Source organism: Neolamprologus multifasciatus, chromosome 20, assembly GCF_963576455.1.
Source record: "Neolamprologus multifasciatus chromosome 20, fNeoMul1.2, whole genome shotgun sequence".
Taxonomy (NCBI): Eukaryota; Metazoa; Chordata; class Actinopteri; order Cichliformes; family Cichlidae; genus Neolamprologus; species Neolamprologus multifasciatus.
The window spans coordinates 1,074,414-1,100,765 of record NC_140458.1 but is presented as its reverse complement, the minus strand read 5'-3'; the positions used below and the strand labels follow the sequence as shown (position 1 = coordinate 1,100,765).

At 41.0% G+C, this 26,352-nt stretch overlaps 2 protein-coding genes across 2 annotated transcripts in view; both read right to left on the bottom strand.

The window, feature by feature from the left end:
- The window catches only part of LOC146493985 (galactose-specific lectin nattectin-like), a 47,190-nt gene extending 22,364 nt beyond the window's left edge, over positions 1-24,826 (bottom strand). The window contains exons 1-6 of the mRNA XM_085146660.1: positions 24,585-24,826; positions 23,735-23,796; positions 23,244-23,276; positions 22,612-22,713; positions 22,087-22,180; positions 21,828-21,922 (exon numbers count right to left, since the gene is read on the bottom strand). Of these exons, the coding sequence (XP_085002786.1) occupies positions 21,828-21,922; positions 22,087-22,180; positions 22,612-22,713; positions 23,244-23,276; positions 23,735-23,768 (358 nt within the window). The 5' untranslated portion in view covers positions 23,769-23,796; positions 24,585-24,826. The remainder of the gene's footprint in view (positions 1-21,827; positions 21,923-22,086; positions 22,181-22,611; positions 22,714-23,243; positions 23,277-23,734; positions 23,797-24,584) is intronic.
- Positions 1-26,352, bottom strand: part of LOC146493984 (uncharacterized) — a 139,015-nt gene that overhangs the window by 84,027 nt on the left and 28,636 nt on the right. The window contains exons 6-17 of the mRNA XM_085146638.1: positions 21,688-21,732; positions 21,454-21,592; positions 21,267-21,361; positions 19,234-19,278; positions 19,000-19,138; positions 18,810-18,907; positions 15,717-15,761; positions 15,483-15,621; positions 15,293-15,390; positions 11,894-11,938; positions 11,660-11,798; positions 11,473-11,567 (exon numbers count right to left, since the gene is read on the bottom strand). Coding sequence (XP_085002764.1) covers positions 11,473-11,567; positions 11,660-11,798; positions 11,894-11,938; positions 15,293-15,390; positions 15,483-15,621; positions 15,717-15,761; positions 18,810-18,907; positions 19,000-19,138; positions 19,234-19,278; positions 21,267-21,361; positions 21,454-21,592; positions 21,688-21,732 — 1,122 coding nt within the window. The remainder of the gene's footprint in view (positions 1-11,472; positions 11,568-11,659; positions 11,799-11,893; positions 11,939-15,292; positions 15,391-15,482; positions 15,622-15,716; positions 15,762-18,809; positions 18,908-18,999; positions 19,139-19,233; positions 19,279-21,266; positions 21,362-21,453; positions 21,593-21,687; positions 21,733-26,352) is intronic.

Below are 26,352 nucleotides of genomic sequence, written 5' to 3'. Positions count from 1 at the left end.
TACGAAGTGATATTACCACCATTGCTCTCCACAATCTGTTACCTTGTTGGTAATTTCTGGTAAATAAATAAATACATGAGAATGAAACATCAGTATATAAAAACAAAAGATTGAGAAGAATTTAATTTAAAAAATAAAAAAACGATGAATGGCTCAGAGAGACTGTATGGATTTCTGACATTGAACTGCTGTGATTTTCTTTGTTCATTTTGTTTGTGGAGGTAAAAAATGAAAAGAAAAATCAAGTCAACAGCAACATCTGTCTCCAGGAACAAAGTCCAAGGCCAGTAATGTTCTGGGGACAGAGCTGGACTCCCTTAAGGTGGTGTCAGAGAGGCGGATGCTGTCCAAGATAAGGACAATACCTCCCACCCACTCCATGACGTGCTGGCCAATCACAGGAACATGCTCAGTGAGAGACTGAGATTACCCACAATGCACCACTGAACGGCACAGAAATCAATCCTGCCTGTGGATCTCTCTGTACAGCTCCTCCATTGAATGCACAGTGTAGTGTAGTAGGTGGACAGCCTACTATCTGCATCTCTCTACAGAGACAAAAACTACTACTATGATAAGAGGGGCACCTTAATTTCAGCTTAATGTTTTATTACTTTTGTGTAATATATCAGGGACTGTGATATATTAGAGCTATTGCATTTTATTCAGGGCTGCACCTATCAATAATTCTAGTCTATCAATTGTTCCATTGATTGAAGAATCAAATAGCAATAATTAATATTCAAAAGAGGAAAAAAAGGTCTTTCAAAATAAACTGGTCAATGGTTTCCATTTTAGAAATGTGTTTTAATAGTTGTACTGCATACATATAACCATGCATACCTAAATTATTTCATTTCACACACGATATTAAAATGAAAGAAAGCACTATCTTAAATGCAAAAATGAATAAACAATAATAATAATCAAGTACAGCAATGTCAAATAAAACAAGGTTTACATGTAACTGAAATAATGCATTAAATGTTTTACAGTGTTGTAACTCCTGGATGACGTAGGTTATAGTGTTTTTAATAGTTTATGTGTGCAGTGAGTGAGTTTGTGTCTGTAAGCCTCTAAAGGACTATGTGGTGGCTGCAGAGAAGAAATGTGAGCATGTCAGCATTCTGATGTTTTCCTGTGCTTTCATGACTTCATTTGATGGTGTAGACCTTTTACTGTCCCATGTCCAACTTTATTGGCCTGCAGAGGGAAAAAAAGGTTTTACAAAATGTAAAATTTAATACAGTTTTATTAATATATTATTTCTCTTTAAATATGAAAAAGATGTTCCAAAAAACTTACAAAAAATAAATAATCTAGTGAACATGTGCCCCTGCTTGCTACATGTACCTCAGTGAGCTACTTGATTTAAACATCAAATGAGACTAAGTTAAATTTTAAAGGAGGAACATTAACAAACATGTGCAGCAGGACAAACTTTAATGTGCTGAATTTACTGAAGAGACTCAATGTCAGTTTTGTGACTGAACAATATGTGTTTTTTTGCAACTGATGGCAAATGTACTTGTTTCCTTTTCAGGAGGACAATATTTAAATGAGTCATAAAAATGTGAATTAATAGTCTGTGGAACACAATTTAATGTAAATTGGATGAAATGTAATCATGAAAATCCTGTCCTCTGCCTGTTGTGGTTGTGATAGCTGTTGGTTTATTTTCAGTAGCGTAATATATTATTAGAAAGTTTGCTCAATATTCACTTGCATGGATGCTCAAAGCTGTTATCGCAGTGCCAAAACTTTGTCTTTGTCCTAAAACTCTTCACACAGTCATGATCTGCGCTGAGTGTTCAGAGGTGAACGCCATTTATAACCGCTTTCATGAATCAAAGCAGAAATGAAGTAAAATAAGCATCGTTTGCCAGCAGTGTGCACAGACTGAACAACTATCTATAAGAAACTAAAAATGTTAGAATAATGGCTGAAGGCTGCAATGTGCTATTAAAGCCAAGAAGCGATGCATGCTTCACATACATGTCGCAGTAGTAGCTGCATGGCTGTTTTCAGAGAGAATTTATTGTGTGAAACCTGAGGTTGGATAAGTTTCTGGTTTTCTTATTTTTCCTGCTGTGACCCAGTTTAGCTCCTTTCCTCTTCATCTTTAAGGAATTCTGTGATTGCAGTAAAATTCCCTCCATCATCACTGATCCCAGCTGACCTGTACTGTACTAAACATGAATCCTAAAGCCTGTAATACAACAAAGAACATTACTAATGAACACTGATTACACAGAACCTTTGATCAGTTAATATATAACTACATAGATTTTATTGCAGCAGCCTGATGTTCAGAGTTTGGCTGTGAGTTTAACAAATTGTTGTTAAAAACCATAAAAACCACAAAGTTTAGGCATGAAGTGTAAAATAAAGTTAGAATCAACATACATGATCTGTACAACTTGTTTACATCCTGCACACATCCTGTTTGTTACCTTTTGAACACCTGCTGCTGATTTAGAAAACACATATTCACTGGTGACGGTCACAGTTTAATGTAACGTCACAATAGTCTGCACAAAATAAGCAAATGTAGCTCGTTCCCTCTGCTGCAGCTTGTGTTTACCCTCAAGGTGTTCTTACTGTCTTGGAGCAACTGTTACCGTTTCCTCTGGGGTTAACAAAGTTTTTTAATCGTGTAGGACTTAATTAGATCTTCCCTCCAATCTGGACGACACCAAACATCCACTGAAATGTGAAAAAAAATGTTTTCTTCGTCTTTGTTATTATCATTTTTTGTTTTTCATCTAATCTTTTTGTTTCTGTGTCCACATCATAACTTTTACTGTCCTTTTTTTTCTGTTTGAATTATACAAAACTACATTTTGCTTGTTAAAATTACTTTGTAAACAGTTTGTCATGGTCCTGGGTCGTTAGACCCAGCATTTTGTGTTATATTGGTGTCACCATATGCTTAGGGTTTATTCTTGTTTTCTTAGTTCCTAGGGTTTTGGTTCTTGTGCTTAGTGTGCTGTTCTCCCTACCTGTGTCCTGCCCCCAGGTGTTCTGTTCGTGTATCTGAGTTTGTGTTTGTAAAACAGTCTGAGATCTTCCTGTTTTACTTTGAAGGTCCTGTCTCATTATCCCATTAGTTTCAACTGTGTTCACCCCATACGTGTCATTTCAATGCAATACAATTTTATTTATATTGCACATTTAAAAACCAGATGTATGCCAAAGGGCTTCACAGAAACCAAATAAGAGCAATGATAAATACAAGTAAATAAAATAAAAAAATAAAATATGTACCAAAAAAATGTACTATATACTAACAGGTGGGAAACATAACTAACCAATCATACAGCAGGCATAATCAAAAAAACAATAATAAAAGCAAAAAAGATAAGTTACAGTTCACTAAAAAATGCGGGCTCTAGGAGGCAGGGAAGGCAAGGCTAAATAACTACGTTTTTAATCAAGATTTAAAAGATTGAATTGAATCAGACGCGTGAATAGCTTGATGGAGATTATTCTAGAGGTAGGGTGCAACAGAGGCGAATACGTGGTCACCTCTGGTCTTAAGGCGACATCTAGGTCGCACCAGGAGCATTTGGCCTGCTGATCTACGCGCTCTCCCAGGGGTATTAAAAGCTGAGGACATCCGTAAGAAAGCGCGGCGTGGTGTTATTTATGATTTTAAAAGTGAGCTATAAGATTTTAAAATCAATGCAATATTAAATGTAAAGCCAGTGCAGGTCGCAGAGAACTGGAGTAATAGACTCAAACCTACCAGTTCCGGTTAAGAGACGTGCAGCAGCATTTTGAACGAGCTGCAGTTTGTAAACAAGGGCAGAATGGAGACCAGTGTAGAGGGAATTACAGTAATCTAATCTTGATGTAACAAAGGCATGGATAAGTTTTTCCATGTCCTTACGTGGTATGTAGGGCTTGGCCTTAGAGATTAGACGTAATTGATAGAAACCAGATTTAACTACAGAGGACACATGTTTGTCCAGCTTGAAGGAACTGTCCAAGACAACACCCAAGTTCCTCGCAGTATCAGAAAGGGAGTCAGCAAAGAGCCCAAATATACCAGTTAGTTCATCCCGAGGGATGGGAGTATCAAAGATGACAATTCTGTCTTCTTATCATTTAAAATGAGGGAATTGCTCACTAGCCAGTTTTTAACTTCACTCATACATTTTTTTATTTTTTTATTTTTTTTTTGTGTCCCGTTTGGATCTTTAGCCATCAGAATTGTTGTCTTAAGGCCAAGAAAGATGCCAAGCGGATTTATTTTACCAAGTGGATCATCATGGCCTTGCCATATTGGTCCATTTGATTGACCTTTATTATAATTATGAATTAATTTTATTCTCGGTTACTACAAACGGGACAGATATGACTTGGGGATAGGACAGGGAGAAAGAATGAAAGAAAGAGAGGAAGAGAAAGAAAACCAGAGGGGAGAAGAGACGGTGAGAAAGGAGGTAGAAAGAAAGAAAAACAAACAAAACACCTGGATCACCTGTATGGAGAAAAAAAACAGAAGAGAAAACAAACAAAAAAAGAGCAACATAATAAAAACAGCACCATCACAATAAACTAGCTAGCAGTAGATAACAGTAGATACTAAATATTAAACGATATTGTGCAGCATGCAAGATAGACAGCGCACAATGTGCTTTGAGGCAGCAGCCAAGAAAGGTGTAGTTTGTGTCTGTGAACACCCGTGTGTACACCTGTGTGCACACCTGTGTGGATCAGCATGCTTGTATTCCAAAGGTTTCTCCATGTAACGATCTGCTAGGGAGTGTGGGGAGCCATAGCCCCGTCCCCCAGGGTATGAAGCAGGTATGGAGGAGATCCAGGCCCCAGATATCCAGGGGCCCCAGAGTACAAGGACCCGAGGAGGACTACCAAAGGGGGGGGAACCGTGCCACCCTCCTGGGAAGAGCTGAGTAGAGCCCCAAACGAGAGGTCACCCAGCAGCTACGGAGCAGAGGCCAGAGAGGGTTGTGGCGTTCCCGCGGGCTCTGCCGGCAGCCAGCTGTGCCAGAGAGGACCGAGTTTCAGGCCCAGAGGCCAGAGGCCAGAGGGCATCCCATCCCCCGGAAGGGGCCCAGCCGGGCCACAGGCGCCAGGCCCCGCCAATCGGCGTACATACATGAGCGCCCAGCCCCAGACGACAAGGACCACCAACATACCAACGTCTGAGGGCATCAGCCACCGGCAGGGAGTGTGGTGAGGGGAGATAGGCCTCCGAACTTTGGAGAGCCTGAGATGTACCCAGAGAGGTTGAGTCTAAGACCCAACCTGACATATAGACACAGACGAACAGGCGCACGCAGACACAAATGTGCATTCCCGACCCATATGCACAACCAGATACTCGGCACTCACCCAACGTATAGACAGACACAAATAGACACTGCACAGACAGTCGCACTCCCCAAACATACTCTATATCCCAGGTCCAGGTACCCCCGCCCCCAGAGGGGCAAGCCGCACTTAAACCCAGGAGATGTAACCCTTCTCTCTGGGGTGGAGGCAAGCGGACCACCTCCTTATCTGCAGTAGCAGGGAGGCCCCGCATCCCATACCCCAATCTGACAGCCAGCACCTCCTCCCAGCCCTCCAGCCCTGACGGCTAACAGAACCGGGGTGAGTGAAGACCCCAAACTTCCCTACGCCCGCTCATATGTAGTGTTGCTGCGTGCTGTTCTAAAGTGCATTTAAAACACAGGAGAGCATGGTACTTGCTTCCTCTCAGAGAGCAGCACGGCTCTTCCCGAAAACCCTCAGTGTCTATATGCATTTAAAATTGAGGGTAGGGCACCAGCGCCAGAGGTGGGTTGGAATACACCGACCATCCTCTGGATGCTGTAAAACGTGCCCACCCCCAACGCCCTATATGTATGTGTTAGGTGACAGTGTGAGTAATGTGGATGTCGAGGTTGCAGAATAAAATTGAGGCACAGGCGGCCAGAAGGGGACAGAGGGGGAGTGCCTCCCCTGCACCTTGGTGACATACCCGCACCCCAAGAGCGGGAATAGGGAGGCAGCTGAGGATGGGGAGGGAAGAAAGGGAGGGGCAAGCGGCCCATCCGGACCAGGGGCCGCAGCAGCAGCACCGCCCAGCCCCAAAGAGTCCGGGGCAGCCCACCCGACTCCACCCCAGAGAAAACTGCACCCACCCCATCATCCAATCATCTCCCAGACTACACAAGACAATAGACACCCAGGTTGAGTTTATTCTCCACCTCTCCTCTATCTCTCCCCCCACCTGCAGAGTGAGCTCCTGTAGAGAGGAGACCACCTGCAAAGATATAACAACCTCCCCACCAGTTAGAGAGCCCCCTAGTTGGGCCGATGCACCATAGGTCTGCTGCACTGGGGCTGAGCCCCCCTGCACCCACCTGCCCACAGCTCCGGTGACACAACAGCCAGGACCCAAGCTCCCAAGGCCCAGCCAGCACCCCAGACCGGGGGGCGGAGCATCCCCCAGACCTCCAAGCCTCTACGCCCGTCCCAGACCAACCATGGGGCAGCCAGGCTACCAGGCCAGTAACCAACGTCCGCCAGCACAGACCCTCCCCCATCTCCGCTGTACGCAGCCACAAGGAAAACACCATCTAAGAGCCCCCAGAGCCCCTAACCAGGTCATGGCCACATCCCCCGGGTTAGGCCCTCCAGGGAAACGTCCCTAGGGACTCCCCAGACGCCCTAAGGCCGTCCCTACCCCCATATCAACCACAATAGCGTAGGCAGGACCAAACCATGACCCCCCACCCCCACTAGGTGATGAAGCCGATCAAAGAAGCCCAAAGGGATTGATCAAATGTGATGGCAGAGGTTGTATTAAGACTAATGTGATCTATTAGATTGTTTTTATATTGGTTAGAATTAAGATTATTTTTATTTTTCCAGTTAAAGAGGACCATTTTCTTGGCAATGCATAGGGCCGTAAAAACAACGTGGGCTGTGTTTATTTCTGCAGTGACCTCATCCAAGTTGCCCAGCAAGCATACTAAAGGGGAGGCTGGAATGTTACATTTCAGACACTTTGATAAGTCTTCACATATGTCACGCCAAAATTTCTGGTGGACAGAACTGGTGGACAGAACCAAAGAGCGTGGATGTAATTGTCCGGTGTATTTGCTGTGCAGTGTGAGCAGTTGTTGGAAGGCGTATAGCCCATCTTGAATACCCTATGACCTGTATAGTGCACTCTGTGTAATATTTTGTATTGTATTAATTGCAAACTGGAATTTCTGATCCATTGAAAGGTTTTTAAGCAAATCTGAGACCAAAGGTTTTGGTCTATGCTGATCGATAAATCTGCTTCCCATTTTGCAATAGGAAGGGATATTGATTCATCTAGTGTTCTGTATATTTTAGACAATAATTTGGGGGGTTTTAGGCTAAAAAATTGTACCACACTTGGTGGTGTTTATAATTCAGCTTCACTGGGATTAAATTTCTTTTTTACTATGGATTTAATTTGTTGATATTCCAAAAATCGTTTCTTGTTGATCCCATATTGTGTAACTAGTCTGTCAAATGAAATAAAGTCTGTTCCTTCCAATATATGTTCCAAGTATTTAATTCCTTTGCAACTCCAATCTGGAAAGTTTATCATATTATTGTTTTGTAATATGTCAGGGTTGTTCCAGATAGGTGTACGTTTGCATGGGATTGATGAAGACTCTGTCATTTTTAGAAACTCCCACCATGCTGTCAGAGAAGAGCTGATATTGATGCTTTTAAAGCATTCATGTCGTTTGATGTTTGAGCTGATAAATGGTAGGTCTGAAATTTCTAGGTTATTACATAGTGCCTGTTCTACACCTATCCAAGGTTCATCTAAGAGGGTGTGTTTAAACCATCTAGAGATGAACTGAAGCCTGTTGGCTAAAAAATAGTGATTAAAGTTAGGCAGATCTGATCCTCCTTTATCCTTGGTCTTTTGTAGTGTTTTTAAGCTGATACGTGGGGGTTTATCTTTCCAAAGGAATTTAGAAATATACAAGTCTAGAGATCTGAATCAATCTTGTGATGGCTTATTTGGGATCATTGAAAATAAATAGTTTATTTTTGGCAAGACCATCATTTTTATAGCGGTGACCCTTCCCGTGAGTGATATGGGTAAAGATTTCCATCTAGCCAGATCGCCTTCTACTGTCTTTAAAAGTGGGATGTGGTTTAATTTAGTTAATTCTAAAAGTTTAGGAGAAACATTAATACCTAAATATTTTATATTTCCACATTGCAGTGGGGAAGGAGAGGAATTATGGAAGGAGCAATTAATCGGAAGAGCTGTTGATTTTGACCAGTTAATTGAATAATCTGAGACACTTGAGAAAGAATTTATCAATTCAATCACCCCAGAGAGATTGGTTTGTGAATTTTGGAGAAAAAGTAACACATCATCCGCATAAAGGCTGATTTTATGTTCTACATTCTTACATTTTATGCCCTTAACTGTTGTAGCCTGTCTAATTGCTGCTGCTAGTGGCTCAATAAAAATTGCAAACAATGAAGGGGAGAGTGGGCATCCCTGCCTAGTGCCCCTCAGGAGACAGAAGCTGGAGGATGTTTGGTCATTTGTTCTGACACAAGCTGTTGGGGAGTTATATAATATTTTTAACCAGTTGATGAAAGAGGATCCAAAACCAAATTTGTGTAAAGTTGCAAATAGAAATTTCCAGTTAACTCTGTATTATGGTTTCAATGTTTTTACTGCATGAGTAGTCTGTTAAATTAAGTAATCTACGTGTATTTGTTGATGAGTGCCTACCTTTAATGAAACCAGTTTGGTAAGGATGAATTAAAAGGGGGTTTAATTTCTCTAATCTTTTTGAGAGAGCTTTGCAGATTATTTTAAGGTCTACATTAATAAGGGATATTGGACGATAGGTTGAAGGAAATACCGGGTCTTTGCCTGGTTTTAGTGAGAGACTGATATTTGCAGAGTTCATATTTGGTGGTAGTCTACCATTTTCTTTGATTTCCTGCAACATCCTGTGAAAAACTGGTGCCAGAATTGTCCAGAATTCTTTGTAAAAATCTGTTGGAAAACCGTCTGGACCTGGAGCCTTATTATTGGGCATACTTATCAGAGCTTCCTGGAGTTCACCTGATGTCAGTGGCGAATCCAGTGCCATTGCTTGGGTGTCTAATAATTTTGGAAGAGTTATGTTGTCGAGAAATTGATCAATTTCGTTTTTAGATGGGTTTATTTGTGGTGTATATAAAGTTTCATAGAAATCCCTAAAACTTTTGTTTATTTTTTTAAGATCATATATTGTATTCCCAGATAAATCTTTAACAGCACATATAGTTGTTTTTTCTTTATTGATTTTTAACTGGTTAGCAAGAAATTGTCCAGATTTGCTACCGTGTTCATAATTCAAAAAGCAGGCGAAGTCTTTGTACTAAGAATTTAGTCTTTTTATTAATAATTTCATTTAATTCTAGTTTTGTCTTGCGTATTTTGTTTAATATTTCTTGATCTTGGTGTGACACATAGGCTTTTTCTAAGAATTTGATGTTTTTTTCTAGTTCCCGAATATTTTTGTTTTCTTCTGTCTTCTTATGTGATGAGAAAGAGATTATTTTACCTCTCATCACAGCTTTCCCTACTTCCCAGAGGACAGATGCTGATGTTCCAGGAATGTCATTAAAGCCTAAATATAGAGTCCATTCTTTTTTAAAGTATTTGATAAACTCTTCGTCTTTGAGCAGTGATGTATTAAATCTCCAGTTTTTACTTGGCATAGTATTATTCTTGTGCATTAGTGTTAAAGATACAGGAGCATGATCGCTGACAGCTATAGGGTGAATCTCAGTGTCTGAAATGTCGCTCAGCAGTGAGCTGCTGACCAAAAAATAATCCAGACGAGAGTAGGAGTGATGGACATGTGAGAAAAAAGTATGTTCCTTACTGGTGGGGTGAAGGGAGCGCCATGCATCGCAAAGACCAAAGTCGCTCATATACTGTTTGATTATATTTGGGGACTGCCAATTACGCTGAGTTCCTGCTGTGTTGAGCCTATCCATTTCTTCATTTAGTCCAAGGTTGAGGTCGCCCCCAAGAACAATTGTGCAATCTAGGTGTTCGGAGAGTGTACTAAAAAAACCGTGGAAGAATGAGGGATCATCAACATTTGGACCATATACACTTACAATACCAAGCTTTTGGTTAAGTATGGATAGTTTGATGATTAGGAATCTGCCCTCTGGATCTATAACTGTAGATCCAGATTCGGCCCAAGGGTAACAAGTACAGAGAGAACAGCATAGGACCGAGCACAGACCCCTGGGGGACACCAGAGGTAACAGGGGCAATGGAGGAGGCGTAGGTACCCATGGTGACAGAAAAGGACCTTTCTGATAGGTAGGATTTAAACCAGCTAAGGGCACTGCCCGTGATGCTCAAGCTTCATTAAAAGGACATTAGTCCACCTAATCAAAAGCAGAGAACAAATCAAGCAAAACTAAGACCACAGGGCGCCCTGAGTCAGCAATTGAGAGAAAGTCATTAAGATTCTCAGTAATGCAGTTTCCGTGGCTTAAACCCTGAATGAAATTTTCCCCGATATTATTTGCATCCAAATAAGTTGGTAATGAACAATCTTCTCTAGGACTTTAGACAGAAAGTTAGTGAGTGGATTGAGGCAGCTCTTTTTGAGTATAGGTTGCACTACAGCGTGTTTAAAAGTAGCTGGAACATAGCCCAATAACAATGACAGATGCATTAGAGATAAAATACAGGGCCCGATAACGTTAAACCCATCTTTAATAATGTAAGATGGAAGGATGTCAACAGCGTTTTCAGTCAATAGGTCCAGCCGGATGGCTTCCCGGCCTCAATCAGGTTTGTGGTGGGGCGTGGTCTGCGGATGCCATGCGGATGCACCTGCATGGCGTCCGCAATCACGCCCAACGAGTTAAAGACACGGGGTTTCAGGGTTGTTGGTGTGTGTGTGGTGGCAAGGAGTATGTGTGGCCTGCAGCTGAGAGCTGTAGTCGCACTGTGTGAATAAAGTTTGCTCTCAAATCAGACCTCTGGACCCGTCATGCATCTTCCTTGCCACATATGGTTTCAGGTTTTGTTTGTTATTTAGTTTAAGTTTATGTTTAGTTCTGTCCTTACTTTTGTCATTTCCAACTAAAGCTTCCTTGCATCACAGCAAGTGCCTGAATTTTGGGTTCTTTCATACAAACCCCACACGATATTATTATTATTTTATAATATTTGTATTTATTTGATGACTAAATCACATTTTTGTTATTAAGTATTGTGATAATGATGTGCGCGTTCACTCAGGATCTAAAACAAACTGACCAAATCTTTGTGACTGATGATTTTTCTGATGATTCTTTTCAGCACAGAAAGCTTCATCTTTTAAAAATGGTGAATAATTTTCATTTTCATTCACTTCAAAAACAAGTCTGAATGTACCGACCCTAAAAGATTATCTTTAGAAGTTTATCATTTGAGTTACTTACCCTGACAAGTGTAAAACACCTCCAGGTACTTAAAAATGCCACCACACGGGTCTTCGTTTGGTTCTTCAACAGTACAGCTGTTTTTCCCATTGCACCTGTGAACGCAGGTCAAAGGTGAATCAGCAAAAATTCACTGCGTCATCTGAGAGAAGATTGAGAGCTGTAGAAACAGAGTCAGCATCTGTACCTGTCAGTTACATAGGTCATGCTTCCTGACCAGGAGCACTGAACATTTTGGAGCTGTTCGACAGGACGTCCATCAGAGCACGTGGTTTTGTCACGGCGACCATAATTAGCCCAGGAGACGACTATAACCTGTCCTTCATCTGAGGAAGAGTTCATAGAGTCAAACTGTAACCATGGTGATATTTTTATTACGTGAATACTCAAACGTACAAAGAAAGAGAAGTTGTGTTCTCACCACACTGAAGGTTTGACTGGGAGGTTTGACATGTTACACTGCGGCCTGAAACAGACACAGATCCATCAGAAACTGTAATCATTCATGTACAGTGAGCAGTGATGTATTAAATCTCCAGTTTTTACTTGGCGTAGTATTATTCTTGTGCATTAATGTTAAAGATACAGGAGCATGATCGCTGACAGCTATAGGGTGAATCTCAGTGTCTGAAATGTCGCTCAGCAGTGAGCTGCTGACCAAAAAATAATCCAGACGAGAGTAGGAGTGATGGACATGTGAGAAAAAAGGATATTCCTTACTGGTGGGGTGAAGGGAGCGCCATGCATCGCAAAGACCAAAGTCGCTCATATACTGTTTGATTATATTTGTGGACTGCCAATTACGCTGAGTTCCTGCTGTGTTGAGCCTATCCACTTCTTCATTTAGTCCAAGGTTGAGGTCTCCCCCAAGAACAATTGTGCAATCTAGGTGTTCAGAGAGTGTACTAAAAAAAACGTGGAAGAATGAGGGATCGCCTTGTAATCGGAAGGGTACCGGTTCGAGCCCCGGCTTGGACAGTCCTGGTCGTTGTGTCCTTGGGCAAGATACTTCACCCGTTGCCTACTGGTGGTGGTCAGAGGGCCCGGTGGAGCCAGTGTCCGGCAGCCTCGCCTCTGTCAGTGCGCCCCAGGGTGGCTGTAGCTACAATGTAGCTTGCCATCACCAGTGTGTGAATGTGTGTGTGAATGGGTGGATGACAGGTTGTGTAAAGCGCTTTGGGGTCCTTAGGGACTAGAAAAGCGCTATACAAATACAGACCATTTACCATTTACCATCATCAACATTTGGACCATATACACTTACAATACCAAGCTTTTGGTTAAATATAGATAGTTTGATGATTAGGAATCTGCCCTCTGGATCTATAACTGTATCGAGTACTGTGAAATTAATATTTTTATGTATTAGAATTGCTACTCCTCTTTGTCTAGAATTACAACAGGCTGAGAACACATTAGGAAACTCAGGTGTTTTAAGTTTATTCAAACCTGTGACAGGCATGTGGGTTTCTTGTAATAAAACAACGTCTGCCTGTAATTTTTTAAGTTGGTTACATTTAAAGAAGTGTCGCAATGACGATGTGACATCATCAGCCAGTTTAAAATAGATTTGAATGTCATCCGCATAAAAATGAAGAGAAATATTGTATTTATCAAAGATTCGGCCCAAGGGTAACAAGTACAGAGAGAACAGCATAGGACCGAGCACAGACCCCTGGGGGACACCAGAGGTAACAGGGGCAATGGAGGAGGCGTAGGTACCCATGGTGACAGAAAAGGACCTTTCTGATAGGTAGGATTTAAACCAGCTAAGGGCACTGCCTGTGATGCTCAAGCTTCATTAACCCTTTAAGACCTACCATAGAACCAAGTCCGCCAGAGATTATATTATATTTTTACATGCTGTAGTGCCATTTGTGGGAGCATTTCAAGTTGCTATACATCAATACAGCCATTATAGCCCAAATTTTAATAATATGTATGCATTAAGGGCATAGAAATTACATAAATTGCAAGAAAGTGCAATAAACTACAAAAAAATTTAAAATCGTTTTTGATTTTTTAACATATATTTCTAGTTAGAGAAATTTAAGAGGCTTATCCCTCAAAACTGTAAATACAAAAAAGTTGCACAAAATAGTTTCCCACCACAGGAAATTTATTTTGAGTGTCTTCATAGTTTTATTTTTGAAATACACCAATTTTTATACACTGCAGGAAAAACAAAAATAAATATTATAGTGCAAATTTGCAAAAAAGCAGCATATGCATCAAAATAAACTATTTCCAGCAGTGCAATATGAGTCCTAAGCATCCCAGAAACAACACAGAAAGTCATAAAGTCAAACATAACTTTTAAAAACACCAGTATAGGCTCATGAGGAAACTACATTTCCGCGAAAATGACGTCACTTCCGGTTTCGGGCAGGTAATGGCGGACATGCGATAGTTCACCCTGACGTCTATTCTAACGTAGGAAGTGTTATGAACAGCTGATCGGATCGGCAAAGCGTGTTTCTGGAATATTATGTTTTTGTTGCTGCAAGCGCTTTTTATGCAGTTTTTGCAAAACTATATGTGGAAGAAAACCGTGACCGAGGACAAGCTGATGGCATAAGATGTAAGTACAACTCCTCCGGTTTCATATGCAAAAAAAATTATTGCGCTAGCTTATGTGGTTGCAGTTCTACAAGGATTTAAAAGTAGTTGCGCAAAACAGAGCGTGCCCGCTCCGACCGGTTTTAAAGGGTTAAAAGGACATTACAGTCCACCTAATCAAAAGCAGAGAACAAATCAAGCAAAACTAAGACCACAGGGCGCCCTGAGTCAGCAATTGAGAGAAAGTCATTAAGATTCTCAGTAATGCAGTTTCCGTGGCTTAAACCCTGAATGAAATTTTCCCCGATATTATTTGCATCCAAATAAGTTGGTAATGAACAATCTTCTCTAGGACTTTAGACAGAAAGTTAGTGAGTGGATTGAGGCAGCTCTTTTTGAGTATAGGTTGCACTACAGCGTGTTTAAAAGTAGCTGGAACATAGCCCAATAACAATGACAGATGCATTAGAGATAAAATACAGGGCCTGATAACATTAAACCCATCTTTAATAATGTAAGATGGAAGGATGTCAACAGCGTTTTCAGTCAATAGGTCCAGCCGGATGGCTTCCCGGCCTCAATCGGGTTTGTGGTGGGGCGTGGTCTGCGGACGCCATGCAGGTGCATCCGCATGGCGTCAATCACGCCCAACGAGTTAAAGACATGGGGTTTCAGGGTTGTTGGTGTGTGTGTGGTGGCAAGGAGTATGTGTGGCCTGCAGCTGAGAGCTGTAGTCGCACTGTGTGAATAAAGTTTGCTCTCAAATCAGACCTCTGGACCCGTCATGCGTCTTCCTTGCCACATATGGTTTCAGGTTTTGTTTGTTATTTAGTTTAAGTTTATGTTTAGTTCTGTCCTTGCTTTTGTCATTTCCAACTAAAGCTTCCTTGCATCACAGCAAGTGCCTGAATTTTGGGTTCTTTCATACAAACCCCACACGACTGCTGCTGCAGCTTTAAATGTCAAATTGGTTTAATTTATTTTTTATTATTATTATTTTATTATATTTGTATTTATTTGATGACTAAATCACATTGTTGTTATTAAGTATTGTGATAATGATGTGCGCGTTCACTCAGGATCTAAAACAAACTGACCAAATCTTCGTGACTGATGATTTTTCTGATGATTCTTTTCAGCACAGAAAGCTTCATCTTTTAAAAATGATGAATAATTTTAATTTTCATTCACTTCAAAAACAAGTCTGAATGTACCGACCCTAAAAGATTATCTTTCGAAGTTTATTATTTGAGTTACTTACCCTGACAAGTGTAAAACACCTCCAGGTACTTAAAAATGCCATAACACGGGTCTTGTGGGCTCTTTGCTTCAACAGTACAGCTGTTTTTCCCATTGCACCTGTGAACGCAGGTCAAAGGTGAATCAGCAAAAATTCACTGTGTCATCTGAGAGAAGATGGAGAGCTGAAGAAACAGAGTCAGCATCTGTACCTGTCAGTTACATAGCTCATGCTTCCTGACCAGGAGCACTGAACATTTTGGAGCTGAGAGACAGGACGTCCATCAGAGCACGTGGTTTTGTCACGGCGACCAAAATTAGCCCAGGAGACGACTATAACCTGTCCTTCACCTGAGGAAGAGTTCATAGAGTCAAACTGTAACCATGGTGACATTTTTATTACGTAAATACTCAAACGTACAAAGAAAGAGAAGCTGTGATCTCACCACACTGAAGGTTTGCCTTTGATCCTCCACATGTTACACTGCGGCCTGAAACAGACACAGATCCATCAGAAACTGTAATCATTCATGTACAGTGAGCAGTGATGTATTAAATCTCCAGTTTTTACTTGGCGTAGTATTATTCTTGTGCATTAGTGTTAAAGATACAGGAGCATGATCGCTGACAGCTATAGGGTGAATCTCAGTGTCTGAAATGTCGCTCAGCAGTGAGCTGCTGACCAAAAAATAATCCAGACGAGAGTAGGAGTGATGGACATGTGAGAAAAAAGTATGTTCCTTACTGGTGGGGTGAAGGGAGCGCCATGCATCGCAAAGACCAAAGTCGCTCATATACTGTTTGATTATATTTGTGGACTGCCAATTACGCTGAGTTCCTGCTGTATTGAGCCTATCCACTTCTTCATTTAGTCCCAGGTTGAGGTCGCCCCCAAGAACAATTGTGCAATCTAGGTGTTCGGAGAGTGTACTAAAAAAACCGTGGAAGAATGAGGGATCATCAACATTTGGACCTATACACTTACAATACCAAGCTTTTGGTTAGATATAGATAGTTTGATGATTAGGAATCTGCCCTCTGGATCTATAACTGTATTGAGTACTGTGAAATTAATATTTTTATGTATTAGAATTGCTACTCCTCTTTGTCTAGAATTATAACAGGCTGAGAACACATTAGGAAACTCAGGTGTTTTAAGTTTATTCAAACCTGTGACAGGCATGTGGGTTTCTTGTAATAAAACAACGTCTGCCTGTAATTTTTTAAGTTGGTTACATTTAAAGAAGTGTCGCAATGACGATGTGACATCATCAGCCAGTTTAAAATAGATTTGAATGTCATCCGCATAAAAATGAAGAGAAATATTGTATTTATCAAAGATTCGGCCCAAGGGTAACAAGTACAGAGAGAACAGCATAGGACCGAGCACAGACCCCTGGGGGACACCAGAGGTAACAGGGGCAATGGAGGAGGCGTAGGTACCCATGGTGACAGAAAAGGACCTTTCTGATAGGTAGGATTTAAACCAGCTAAGGGCACTGCCCGTGATGCTCAAGCTTCATTAACCCTTTAAGACCTACCATAGAACCAAGTCCGCCAGAGATTATATTATATTTTTACATGCTGTAGTGCCATTTGTGGGAGCATTTCAAGTTGCTATACATCAATACAACCATTATAGCCCAAATTTTAATAATATGTCTGCATTAAGGGCATAGAAATTACATAAATTGCAAGAAAGTGCAATAAACTACAAAAAAATTTAAAATCGTTTTTGATTTTTTAACATATATTTCTAGTTAGAGAAATTTAAGAGGCTTATCCCTCAAAACTGTAAATACAAAAAAGTTGCACAAAATAGTTTCCCACCACAGGAAATTTATTTTGAGTGTCTTCATAGTTTTATTTTTGAAATACACCAATTTTTATACACTGCAGGAAAAACAAACATAAATATTATAGTGCAAATTTGCAAAAAAGCAGCATATGCATCAAAATAAACTATTTCCAGCAGTGCAATATGAGTCCTAAGCATCCCAGAAACCACACAGAAAGTCATAAAGTCAAACATAACTTTTAAAAACACCAGTATAGGCTCATGAGGAAACTACATTTCCGCGAAAATGACGTCACTTCCGGTTTCGGGCAGGTAATGGCGGACATGCGATAGTTCACCCTGACGTCTATTCTAACGTAGGAAGTGTTATGAACAGCTGATCGGATCGGCAAAGCGTGTTTCTGGAATATTATGTTTTTGTTGCTGCAAGCGCTTTTTATGCAGTTTTTGCAAAACTATATGTGGAAGAAAACCGTGACCGAGGACAAGCTGATGGCATAAGATGTAAGTACAACTCCTCCGGTTTCATATGCAAAAAAAATTATTGTGCTAGCTTATGTGGTTGCAGTTCTACAAGGATTTAAAAGTAGTTGCGCAAAACAGAGCGTGCCCGCTCCGACCGGTTTTAAAGGGTTAAAAGGACATTACAGTCCACCTAATCAAAAGCAGAGAACAAATCAAGCAAAACTAAGACCACAGGGCGCCCTGAGTCAGCAATTGAGAGAAAGTCATTAAGATTTTCAGTAATGCTGTTTCCGTGGCTTAAACCCTGAATGAAATTTTCCCCGATATTATTTGCATCCAAATAAGTTGGTAATGAACAATCTTCTCTAGGACTTTAGACAGAAAGTTAGTGAGTGGATTGAGGCAGCTTTTTGAGTATAGGTTGCACTACAGCGTGTTTAAAAGTAGCTGGAACATAGCCCAATAACAATGACAGATGCATTAGAGATAAAATACAGGGCCCGATAACGTTAAACCCATCTTTAATAATGTAAGATGGAAGGATGTCAACAGCGTTTTCAGTCAATAGGTCCAGCCGGATGGCTTCCTGGCCTCAATCGGGTTTGTGGTGGGGCGTGGTCTGCGGACGCCATGCAGGTGCATCCGCATGGCGTCAATCACACCCAACGAGTTAAAGACACGGGGTTTCAGGGTTGTTGGTGTGTGTGTGGTGGCAAGGAGTATGTGTGGCCTGCAGCTGAGAGCTGTAGTCGCACTGTGTGAATAAAGTTTGCTCTCAAATCAGACCTCTGGACCAGTCATGCATCTTCCTTGCCACATATGGTTTCAGGTTTTGTTTGTTATTTAGTTTAAGTTTATGTTTAGTTCTGTCCTTGCTTTTGTCATTTCCAACTAAAGCTTCCTTGCATCACAGCAAGTGCCTGAATTTTGGGTTCTTTCATACAAACCCCACACGACTGCTGCTGCAGCTTTAAATGTCAAATTGGTTTAATTTATTTTTTATTATTATTATTTTATTATATTTGTATTTATTTGATGACTAAATCACATTGTTGTTATTAAGTATTGTGATAATGATGTGCGCGTTCACTCAGGATCTAAAACAAACTGACCAAATCTTCGTGACTGATGATTTTTCTGATGATTCTTTTCAGCACAGAAAGCTTCATCTTTTAAAAATGATGAATAATTTTCATTTTCATTCACTTCAAAAACAAGTCTGAATGTACCGACCCTAAAAGATTATCTTTAGAAGTTTATTATTTGAGTTACTTACCCTGACAAGTGTAAAACACCTCCAGGTACTTATAAATGCCATAACACGGGTCTTGTGGGCTCTTTGCTTCAACAGTACAGCTGTTTTTCCCATTGCACCTGTGAACGCAGGTCAAAGGTGAATCAGCAAAAATTCACTGCGTCATCTGAGAGAAGATGGAGAGCTGAAGAATCAGAGTCAGCATCTGTACCTGTTAGTTACATAGCTTATGCTTCCTGACCAGGAGCAGTTAACGTTGTTGAGATTTGTGATAGTATATCCGCCAGGGCACGTGGTTGTGTCACGGCGACCAAAATTAGCCCAGGAGACGACTATAACCTGTCCTTCACCTGAGGAAGAGTTCATAGAGTCAAAATGTAACCATGGTGACATTTTTATTACGTGAATACTCAAACGTACAAAGAAAGAGAAGCTGTGATCTCACCACACTGAAGGTTTGCCTTTGATCCTCCACATGTTACACTGTGGCCTGAAACAGACACAGATCCATCAGAAACTGTAATCATTCATGTACAGTGAGCAGTGATGTATTAAATCTCCAGTTTTTACTTGGCGTAGTATTATTCTTGTGCATTAGTGTTAAAGATACAGGAGCATGATCGCTGACAGCTATAGGGTGAATCTCAGTGTCTGAAATGTCGCTCAGCAGTGAGCTGCTGACCAAAAAATAATCCAGACGAGAGTAGGAGTGATGGACATGTGAGAAAAAAGTATGTTCCTTACTGGTGGGGTGAAGGGAGCGCCATGCATCGCAAAGACCAAAGTCGCTCATATACTGTTTGATTATATTTGTGGATTGCCAATTACGCTGAGTTCCTGCTGTATTGAGCCTATCCACTTCTTCATTTAGTCCCAGGTTGAGGTCGCCCCCAAGAACAATTGTGCAATCTAGGTGTTCGGAGAGTGTACTAAAAAAACCGTGGAAGAATGAGGGATCATCAACATTTGGACCATATACACTTACAATACCAAGCTTTTGGTTAGATATAGATAGTTTGATGATTAGGAATCTGCCCTCTGGATCTATAACTGTATCGAGTACTGTGAAATTAATATTTTTATGTATTAGAATTGCTACTCCTCTTTGTCTAGAATTATAACAGGCTGAGAACACATTAGGAAACTCAGGTGTTTTAAGTTTATTCAAACCTGTGACAGGCATGTGGGTTTCTTGTAATAAAACCACGTCTGCCTGTAATTTTTTAAGTTGGTTACATTTAAAGAAGTGTCGCAATGACGATGTGACATCATCAGCCAGTTTAAAATAGATTTGAATGTCATCCGCATAAAAATGAAGAGAAATATTGTATTTATCAAAGATTCGGCCCAAGGGTAACAAGTACAGAGAGAACAGCATAGGACCAAGCACAGACCCCTGGGGGACACCAGAGGTAACAGGGTCAATGGAGGAGGCGTAGGTACCCATGGTGACAGAAAAGGACCTTTCTGATAGGTAGGATTTAAACCAGCTAAGGGCACTGCCCGTGATGCTCAAGCTTCATTAAAAGGACATTACAGTCCACCTAATCAAAAGCAGAGAACAAATCAAGCAAAACTAAGACCACAGGGCGCCCTGAGTCAGCAATTGAGAGAAAGTCATTAAGATTCTCAGTAATGCAGTTTCCGTGGCTTAAACCCTGAATGAAATTTTCCCCGATATTATTTGCATCCAAATAAGTTGGTAATGAACAATCTTCTCTAGGACTTTAGACAGAAAGTTAGTGAGTGGATTGAGGCAGCTTTTGGAGTATAGGTTGCACTACAGCGTGTTTAAAAGTAGCTGGAACATAGCCCAATAACAATGACAGATGCATTAGAGATAAAATACAGGGCCCGATAACATTAAACCCATCTTTAATAATGTAAGATGGAAGGATGTCAACAGCGTTTTCAGTCAATAGGTCCAGCCGGATGGCTTCCCGGCCTCAATCGGGTTTGTGGTGGGGCGTGGTCTGCGGACGCCATGCAGGTGCATCCGCATGGCGTCAATCACGCCCAACGAGTTAAAGACACGGGGTTTCAGGGTTGTTGGTGTGTGTGTGGTGGCAAGGAGTATGTGTGGCCTGCAGCTGAGAGCTGTAGTCGCACTGTGTGAATAAAGTTTGCTCTCAAATCAGACCTCTGGACCAGTCATGCGTCTTCCTTGCCACATATGGTTTCAGGTTTTGTTTGTTATTTAGTTTAAGTTTATGTTTAGTTCTGTCCTTGCTTTTGTCATTTCTAACTAAAGCTTCCTTGCATCACAGCAAGTGCCTGAATTTTGGGTTCTTTCATACAAACCCCACACGACTGCTGCTGCAGCTTGACTGATGATTTTTCTGATGATTGTTTTCAGCACAGAAAGCTTCATCTTTTAAAAATGATGAATAATTTTCATTTTCATTCACTTCAAAAACAAGTCTGAATGTACCGACCCTAAAAGATTATCTTTAGAAGTTTATTATTTGAGTTACTTACCCTGACAAGTGTAAAACACTTCCAGGTACTTAAAAATGCCACCACACGGGTCTTCGCTTGGTTCTTCAACAGTACAGCTGTTTTTCCCATTGCACCTGTGAACGCAGGTCAAAGGTGAATCAGCAAAAATTCACTGTGTCATCTGAGAGAAGATTGAGAGCTGAAGAATCAGAGTCAGCATCTGTACCTGTCAGTTACATAGTTCATGCTTCCTGACCAGGAGCACTGAACATCTTGGAGCTGAGAGACAGGACGTCCATCAGAGCACGTGGTTTTGTCACGGCGACCATAATTAGCCCAGGAGACGACTATAACCTGTCCTTCATCTGAGGAAGAGTTCATAGAGTCAAACTGTAACCATGGTGATATTTTTATTACGTGAATACTCAAACGTACAAAGAAAGAGAAGTTGTGTTCTCACCACACTGAAGGTCTGACTGGAAGGTTTGACATGTTACACTGCGGCCTGAAACAGACACAGATCCATCAGAAACTGTAATCATTCATGCACAGATTGGGTTCATTAGTCATTTCTAATCACAGGTTTAACAGAGTCGTTACGTGTGAAGCAGGCGTAGGTGGTCTCCAGGTATTTGCAGACTCCAGGATCATAAGTAATGTCTGACTTTATGTCACACTCTGTTTTTCCATCACAGCTGCAGGGAGACAGAAACAGCTGGTTTTCAGCTCAAAGATATGAAACAAGTTACTTTCAGGTGATCATTTACTTCCTGTTAGTTTGAGTAAAGCTGTTCAACAGGTTTTAGTTTGTTTCTTCTTTTGAATCAAAGGCTCACTTCTACCATCCCACAGTGCTCACCTGTTCCTCACGTTGTTCTCAGTGTCACTGTGAGAGCAGATTACTTCACCTCTACATTTGTACACAGCTGACGTCACAACGATCATTCCACCCACTGTTATACAGACACAGTATGAGAGAAAAGGAACAACTCAACACAACATGCAATAATCCAGGTTTAAGGCTTCAGTTTCAGACTCAGATGCTGCAGATCCATAAATAATGAGAATTGTACCTCTGTACACCACCACAGTGGAGATTACATTAACTCTGATTAAGGAGAAAACTTTAAGTAAGTGTTTTTGTTTCTAATCTACATCAAATGTTTCTGAATTTTTATACACAGTCCAACATCCTCAGAGCTTTTGTTAAAGAATAAATGCACTGTTGGTTTTTGATCAGGAAAATACCATTTAAACTGAAAATAAGCAACTGTGCATAAAAAGGCTGTAAACTATAAACAGTTAATCCAATACTTGTTAAGTTTGTTGAATTTAGTCTGAATTTGATCTGCAGTGAATTCTTGGACACTATTTTCCATCTTACCACAGCTCAGGCGATGAGCACTGAGGCCGTTAGAGGTGACCACTCTCCCTGTGGATATGGCGGTCACCTCAGAAGGAAAGGAAACTTGAGCTCTGATAAAGCCTGAAATAAAAAATAACTGTATAAATTGTACATTTAAAATGTTACTTGTTCTTCGAGTGAATCAACAAATGGCGAAATGAAAAGCCGAACAACAACAACGCTGTTTCTTTAGAGAGTCTCAGCTTACCTGTGTGTTTATTTCATATTTGTGAGAACGCCCCACAGGCATTCACACACACTAAATCACAGTATTTGACTATGAAGTGGAGTGCCCCCCCCCCCCCCCCAGTTTGCAATCCAGAGCCTCTATCCCTGATTTCCTCACACATGTCAACAAGGAGCCCCACAACATCCAGAACCCACCCCACCCGCCCCAGCAGCCACCAGACAGGTTTCATTTCATTTTCACTGGAAACAGAAATAAGATTTTAAAAAGGTGTGTGTGAAGGATAGAGTATAGATTTTAGATCACACAAATACAATATTTAGTAGTTACAGACAGAAGAAGAAGAGGTGAGCTTTAATAATGAGAAAGTTAACAGAAAGGCTCTTTGTGACCAAAATATAAGAAGCAGTAAAACAGCATTTACCTGAAGTGATGAGTGAACAGGTTGCTGCCAGCACTGAAAGAGACAGAAAGAAAGCTCAGTGTCAGACTGTGTGTTTGATATCAAGTTTAATTCACCTCAAAACATGAAACAGAAATGAAAACCAAACAGGAGAAAGCTGCTGCTTTCATTCACACCTGGATTCTTTGAAAACTCTTTCTAAACAGCAGATTTCAATGACACATTTATTCTCTTCATGTTTCCAACTTTTGTCAATAAACTTATTTGTGTTGACAGTTTGAACTCTTCAAAGTAAATGATCAGCCATGAATTCCTCTCAGGACTCTGTGAAGCCTAACTGTCCTGCTGAGGTGATGCAAACATGTATTTAGGATGTTAGATTAACTGATCCAATAAAGCAGAAAGAAAAGCATGTCACAGTACAGCACAGTGGAAAGCTAGAAAAGGATTAGACTGAACATGTGCAGCTGATTTCATGTAGAAATAAAGGATTATCAGTGTGTTGTACTCACACAGTGTGCTGCTGAGTCCGGAGCAGAGCATCATGTTAGGAGATCTGGATTACAGTGAAGAGCTTATGGAGGATCAAACACAGAGCTGCTGGATTTACTCTGTTTCAGTAACAACTGTGATGTACATGCAAAGTGCAAAAAACCCAAAATGCAGAGTGTCTTCTATCTCAGATGTAAATGAATAAGGAAATAAAACTACTTTACATTAAAAGTTATTTAAGCCTGGATCAGCTGACCTAGTGACAGCTGGGAGGGGCTCACATCTCATATTTGTTGATTGGTTAAATCAGTTTAGCAATTGGTAAGAACTTTCTTTTTTCTTAAAACACGATACAAATTATTGCAACTTTTTTTTGTAATGATTCAGATGTCGTGAAGAGCTGTTCCAAAGTTTAGGAGCTACAGTTTGAAAATGTGATCACGTCTGGATTTAAATGAAGAGCACAGACCTGATCAGCTCAGAGAGAAAGTGACACTCCCCTGTTCATTAACAGCGTCTTAAAGAGGGAACAAAGAAGACGGAGACCAAGTGGACGACACAGACAAACATGCAGCAACAGCTGTGGGTGTTCAACACACCAGTGTTTACAGTGGTTTTAAATGGGGTGGCAACAGGTGGATGTTTTAGCTGCTTGATGTTTGTAGTGATAAAACGATTATTTAAAAAAAGAAAAACAGGGTGCAGCAGGAGTGCAGCAGGAACACATTTGTATAGAAAATTTCCACATTTGCATGGATTATCTGTGCACGTGTCTCTGGTCAAAGCACGCAAAGGAGAAAGATTTGAGAAAGTGGGTCAAAATGTGTACTGAAGCCAGTTCACGAGGAAAACAGAGTTTCAAACACTCACAGTATTTAGACAGAAGTGTTACTTCAACTCTGACTGCGTGAAGAACTTTTCAGGTCCGGCTGTGCAGCAGGTAGAGTGAGGATCCAAATTACAGGGCACAGATACAAAAGGATGAACTGAAAGAGGCAGCTTTATTGCTGTGGCAAAAACACTCAAAGACACAAAAGCTCAGGAGAGAACTGGAGACTCAAAAATATGGAATACAGGGAAACACAGAGGCCAACAGAACAACAAGCAGAGGACGACAGAGGACTTAAATACACGTAGGCTACGGAGAGGATGTGAAACACAGCTGGGACTAATTGAGGCTAACGGGACAGGGGAAGCCAAACTGTACACACTGACACAGGACAAGAGAGTGCCAAAACAAAATAGGATAAATACTGAAAAACATAACATGCCGCTGTACAGCAGCTACACCTTCATGCAAAAGGTTTCTGGAGTTTCCACTTTCATCCAAGAGGCGTCTTCTTTTTTAAAGCCTGTCCTGTCTGACAGCTTTTCCAATCACAATTGTGACCTGAATGTGATCTTATGGCAAACACATTTGCTTTTTTAAGATGAGCTCTATGAAGCTCCTCTTGTTCACGTGTTGCCTTTATGTATTTCTTCATTCATTTCACTTCCATCACTACAGTACATGTGCAATATGGAAACATGGCCTCTGTCAGGGTCCTGGGTCGGCGATGCAGTGTTTGTGTTCTGAATTATTGATAGTCTTTGCTTTTATAACATGCACTGCCTGGCCAAACAAAAGGTCTCCACCCAAACAAAAGGTCACACACTCTAATACTTCATTGGACCTTTATCTTTGATTACTCGCTCATTCGCTGTGGCATTGTTTCAATAAGTTTCTGCAGTGTCACAAGATTTATTTCCATCCAGTTTTGCACTTTTTACCAACAACCTGAGTCTGATTGCTGCACAAAGCCTTCTCCAGCACAGCCAAAGATTCTCAATGGGGTTTAGGTTTGGACTCTGTGGTGGCTAATCCATGTGTGACAATGATTTCTCATGCTGGAAGAACAACTCTTTCACAATTTGAGCTCGATGAATCCTGGCATTGTCATCTTGGAATATGCTTGTGCCATCAGGGAAGAAAAAATCCATTGATGGGATAACCTGGTCATTCAGTATAGTCAGGTAGTCAGCTGACCTCATTCTTGGAGCACATACTATTGCTGAACCTTGACCTGACCAACTGCAGCAATCCTACAGCACTGCCCCCACAGGCTTGTACAGTAGGCACCAAGCATGGTGGGTGCATCACTTCACCTGCCCCTCTTCTTACCCTGATGCGCCATCACTCTGGAAGAGGGTAAATCTGGACTCAGACCACATGACCTTCTTCCAGTGCTCCAGAATCCAATCTTTATGCTCCCTCGCAAATTACATTTTTTTCTGGCCACAGTCCTACCTCTAAGATGCTGGGTCCCCACTATCTACTAGCTGCTTTCTCTGCTTGATGCATGGCAATGGTTTGACCCTTTTTAAACACACTATCATCTTTTCCACGACCACGAGATGTGTCTTTCAACATGGTTGCTTAAGAAATGAGAAGCAACTCATTGCATCATTTGGGCAACTTGTTGCCAACTGAAAGATAATCACCATTCAGTATTTGTCCAATAGGAGGCTCATACCTAATTGATTAGTTACATCCAGTTGGCGAAGCAGTGTAGTTAAAAAGGTTTGAAGTTAAATCCTGCTAAATGGGACAATGGCATCACCTGCTATTGCAAATGTCACCCTGCATTGACTATGAAGG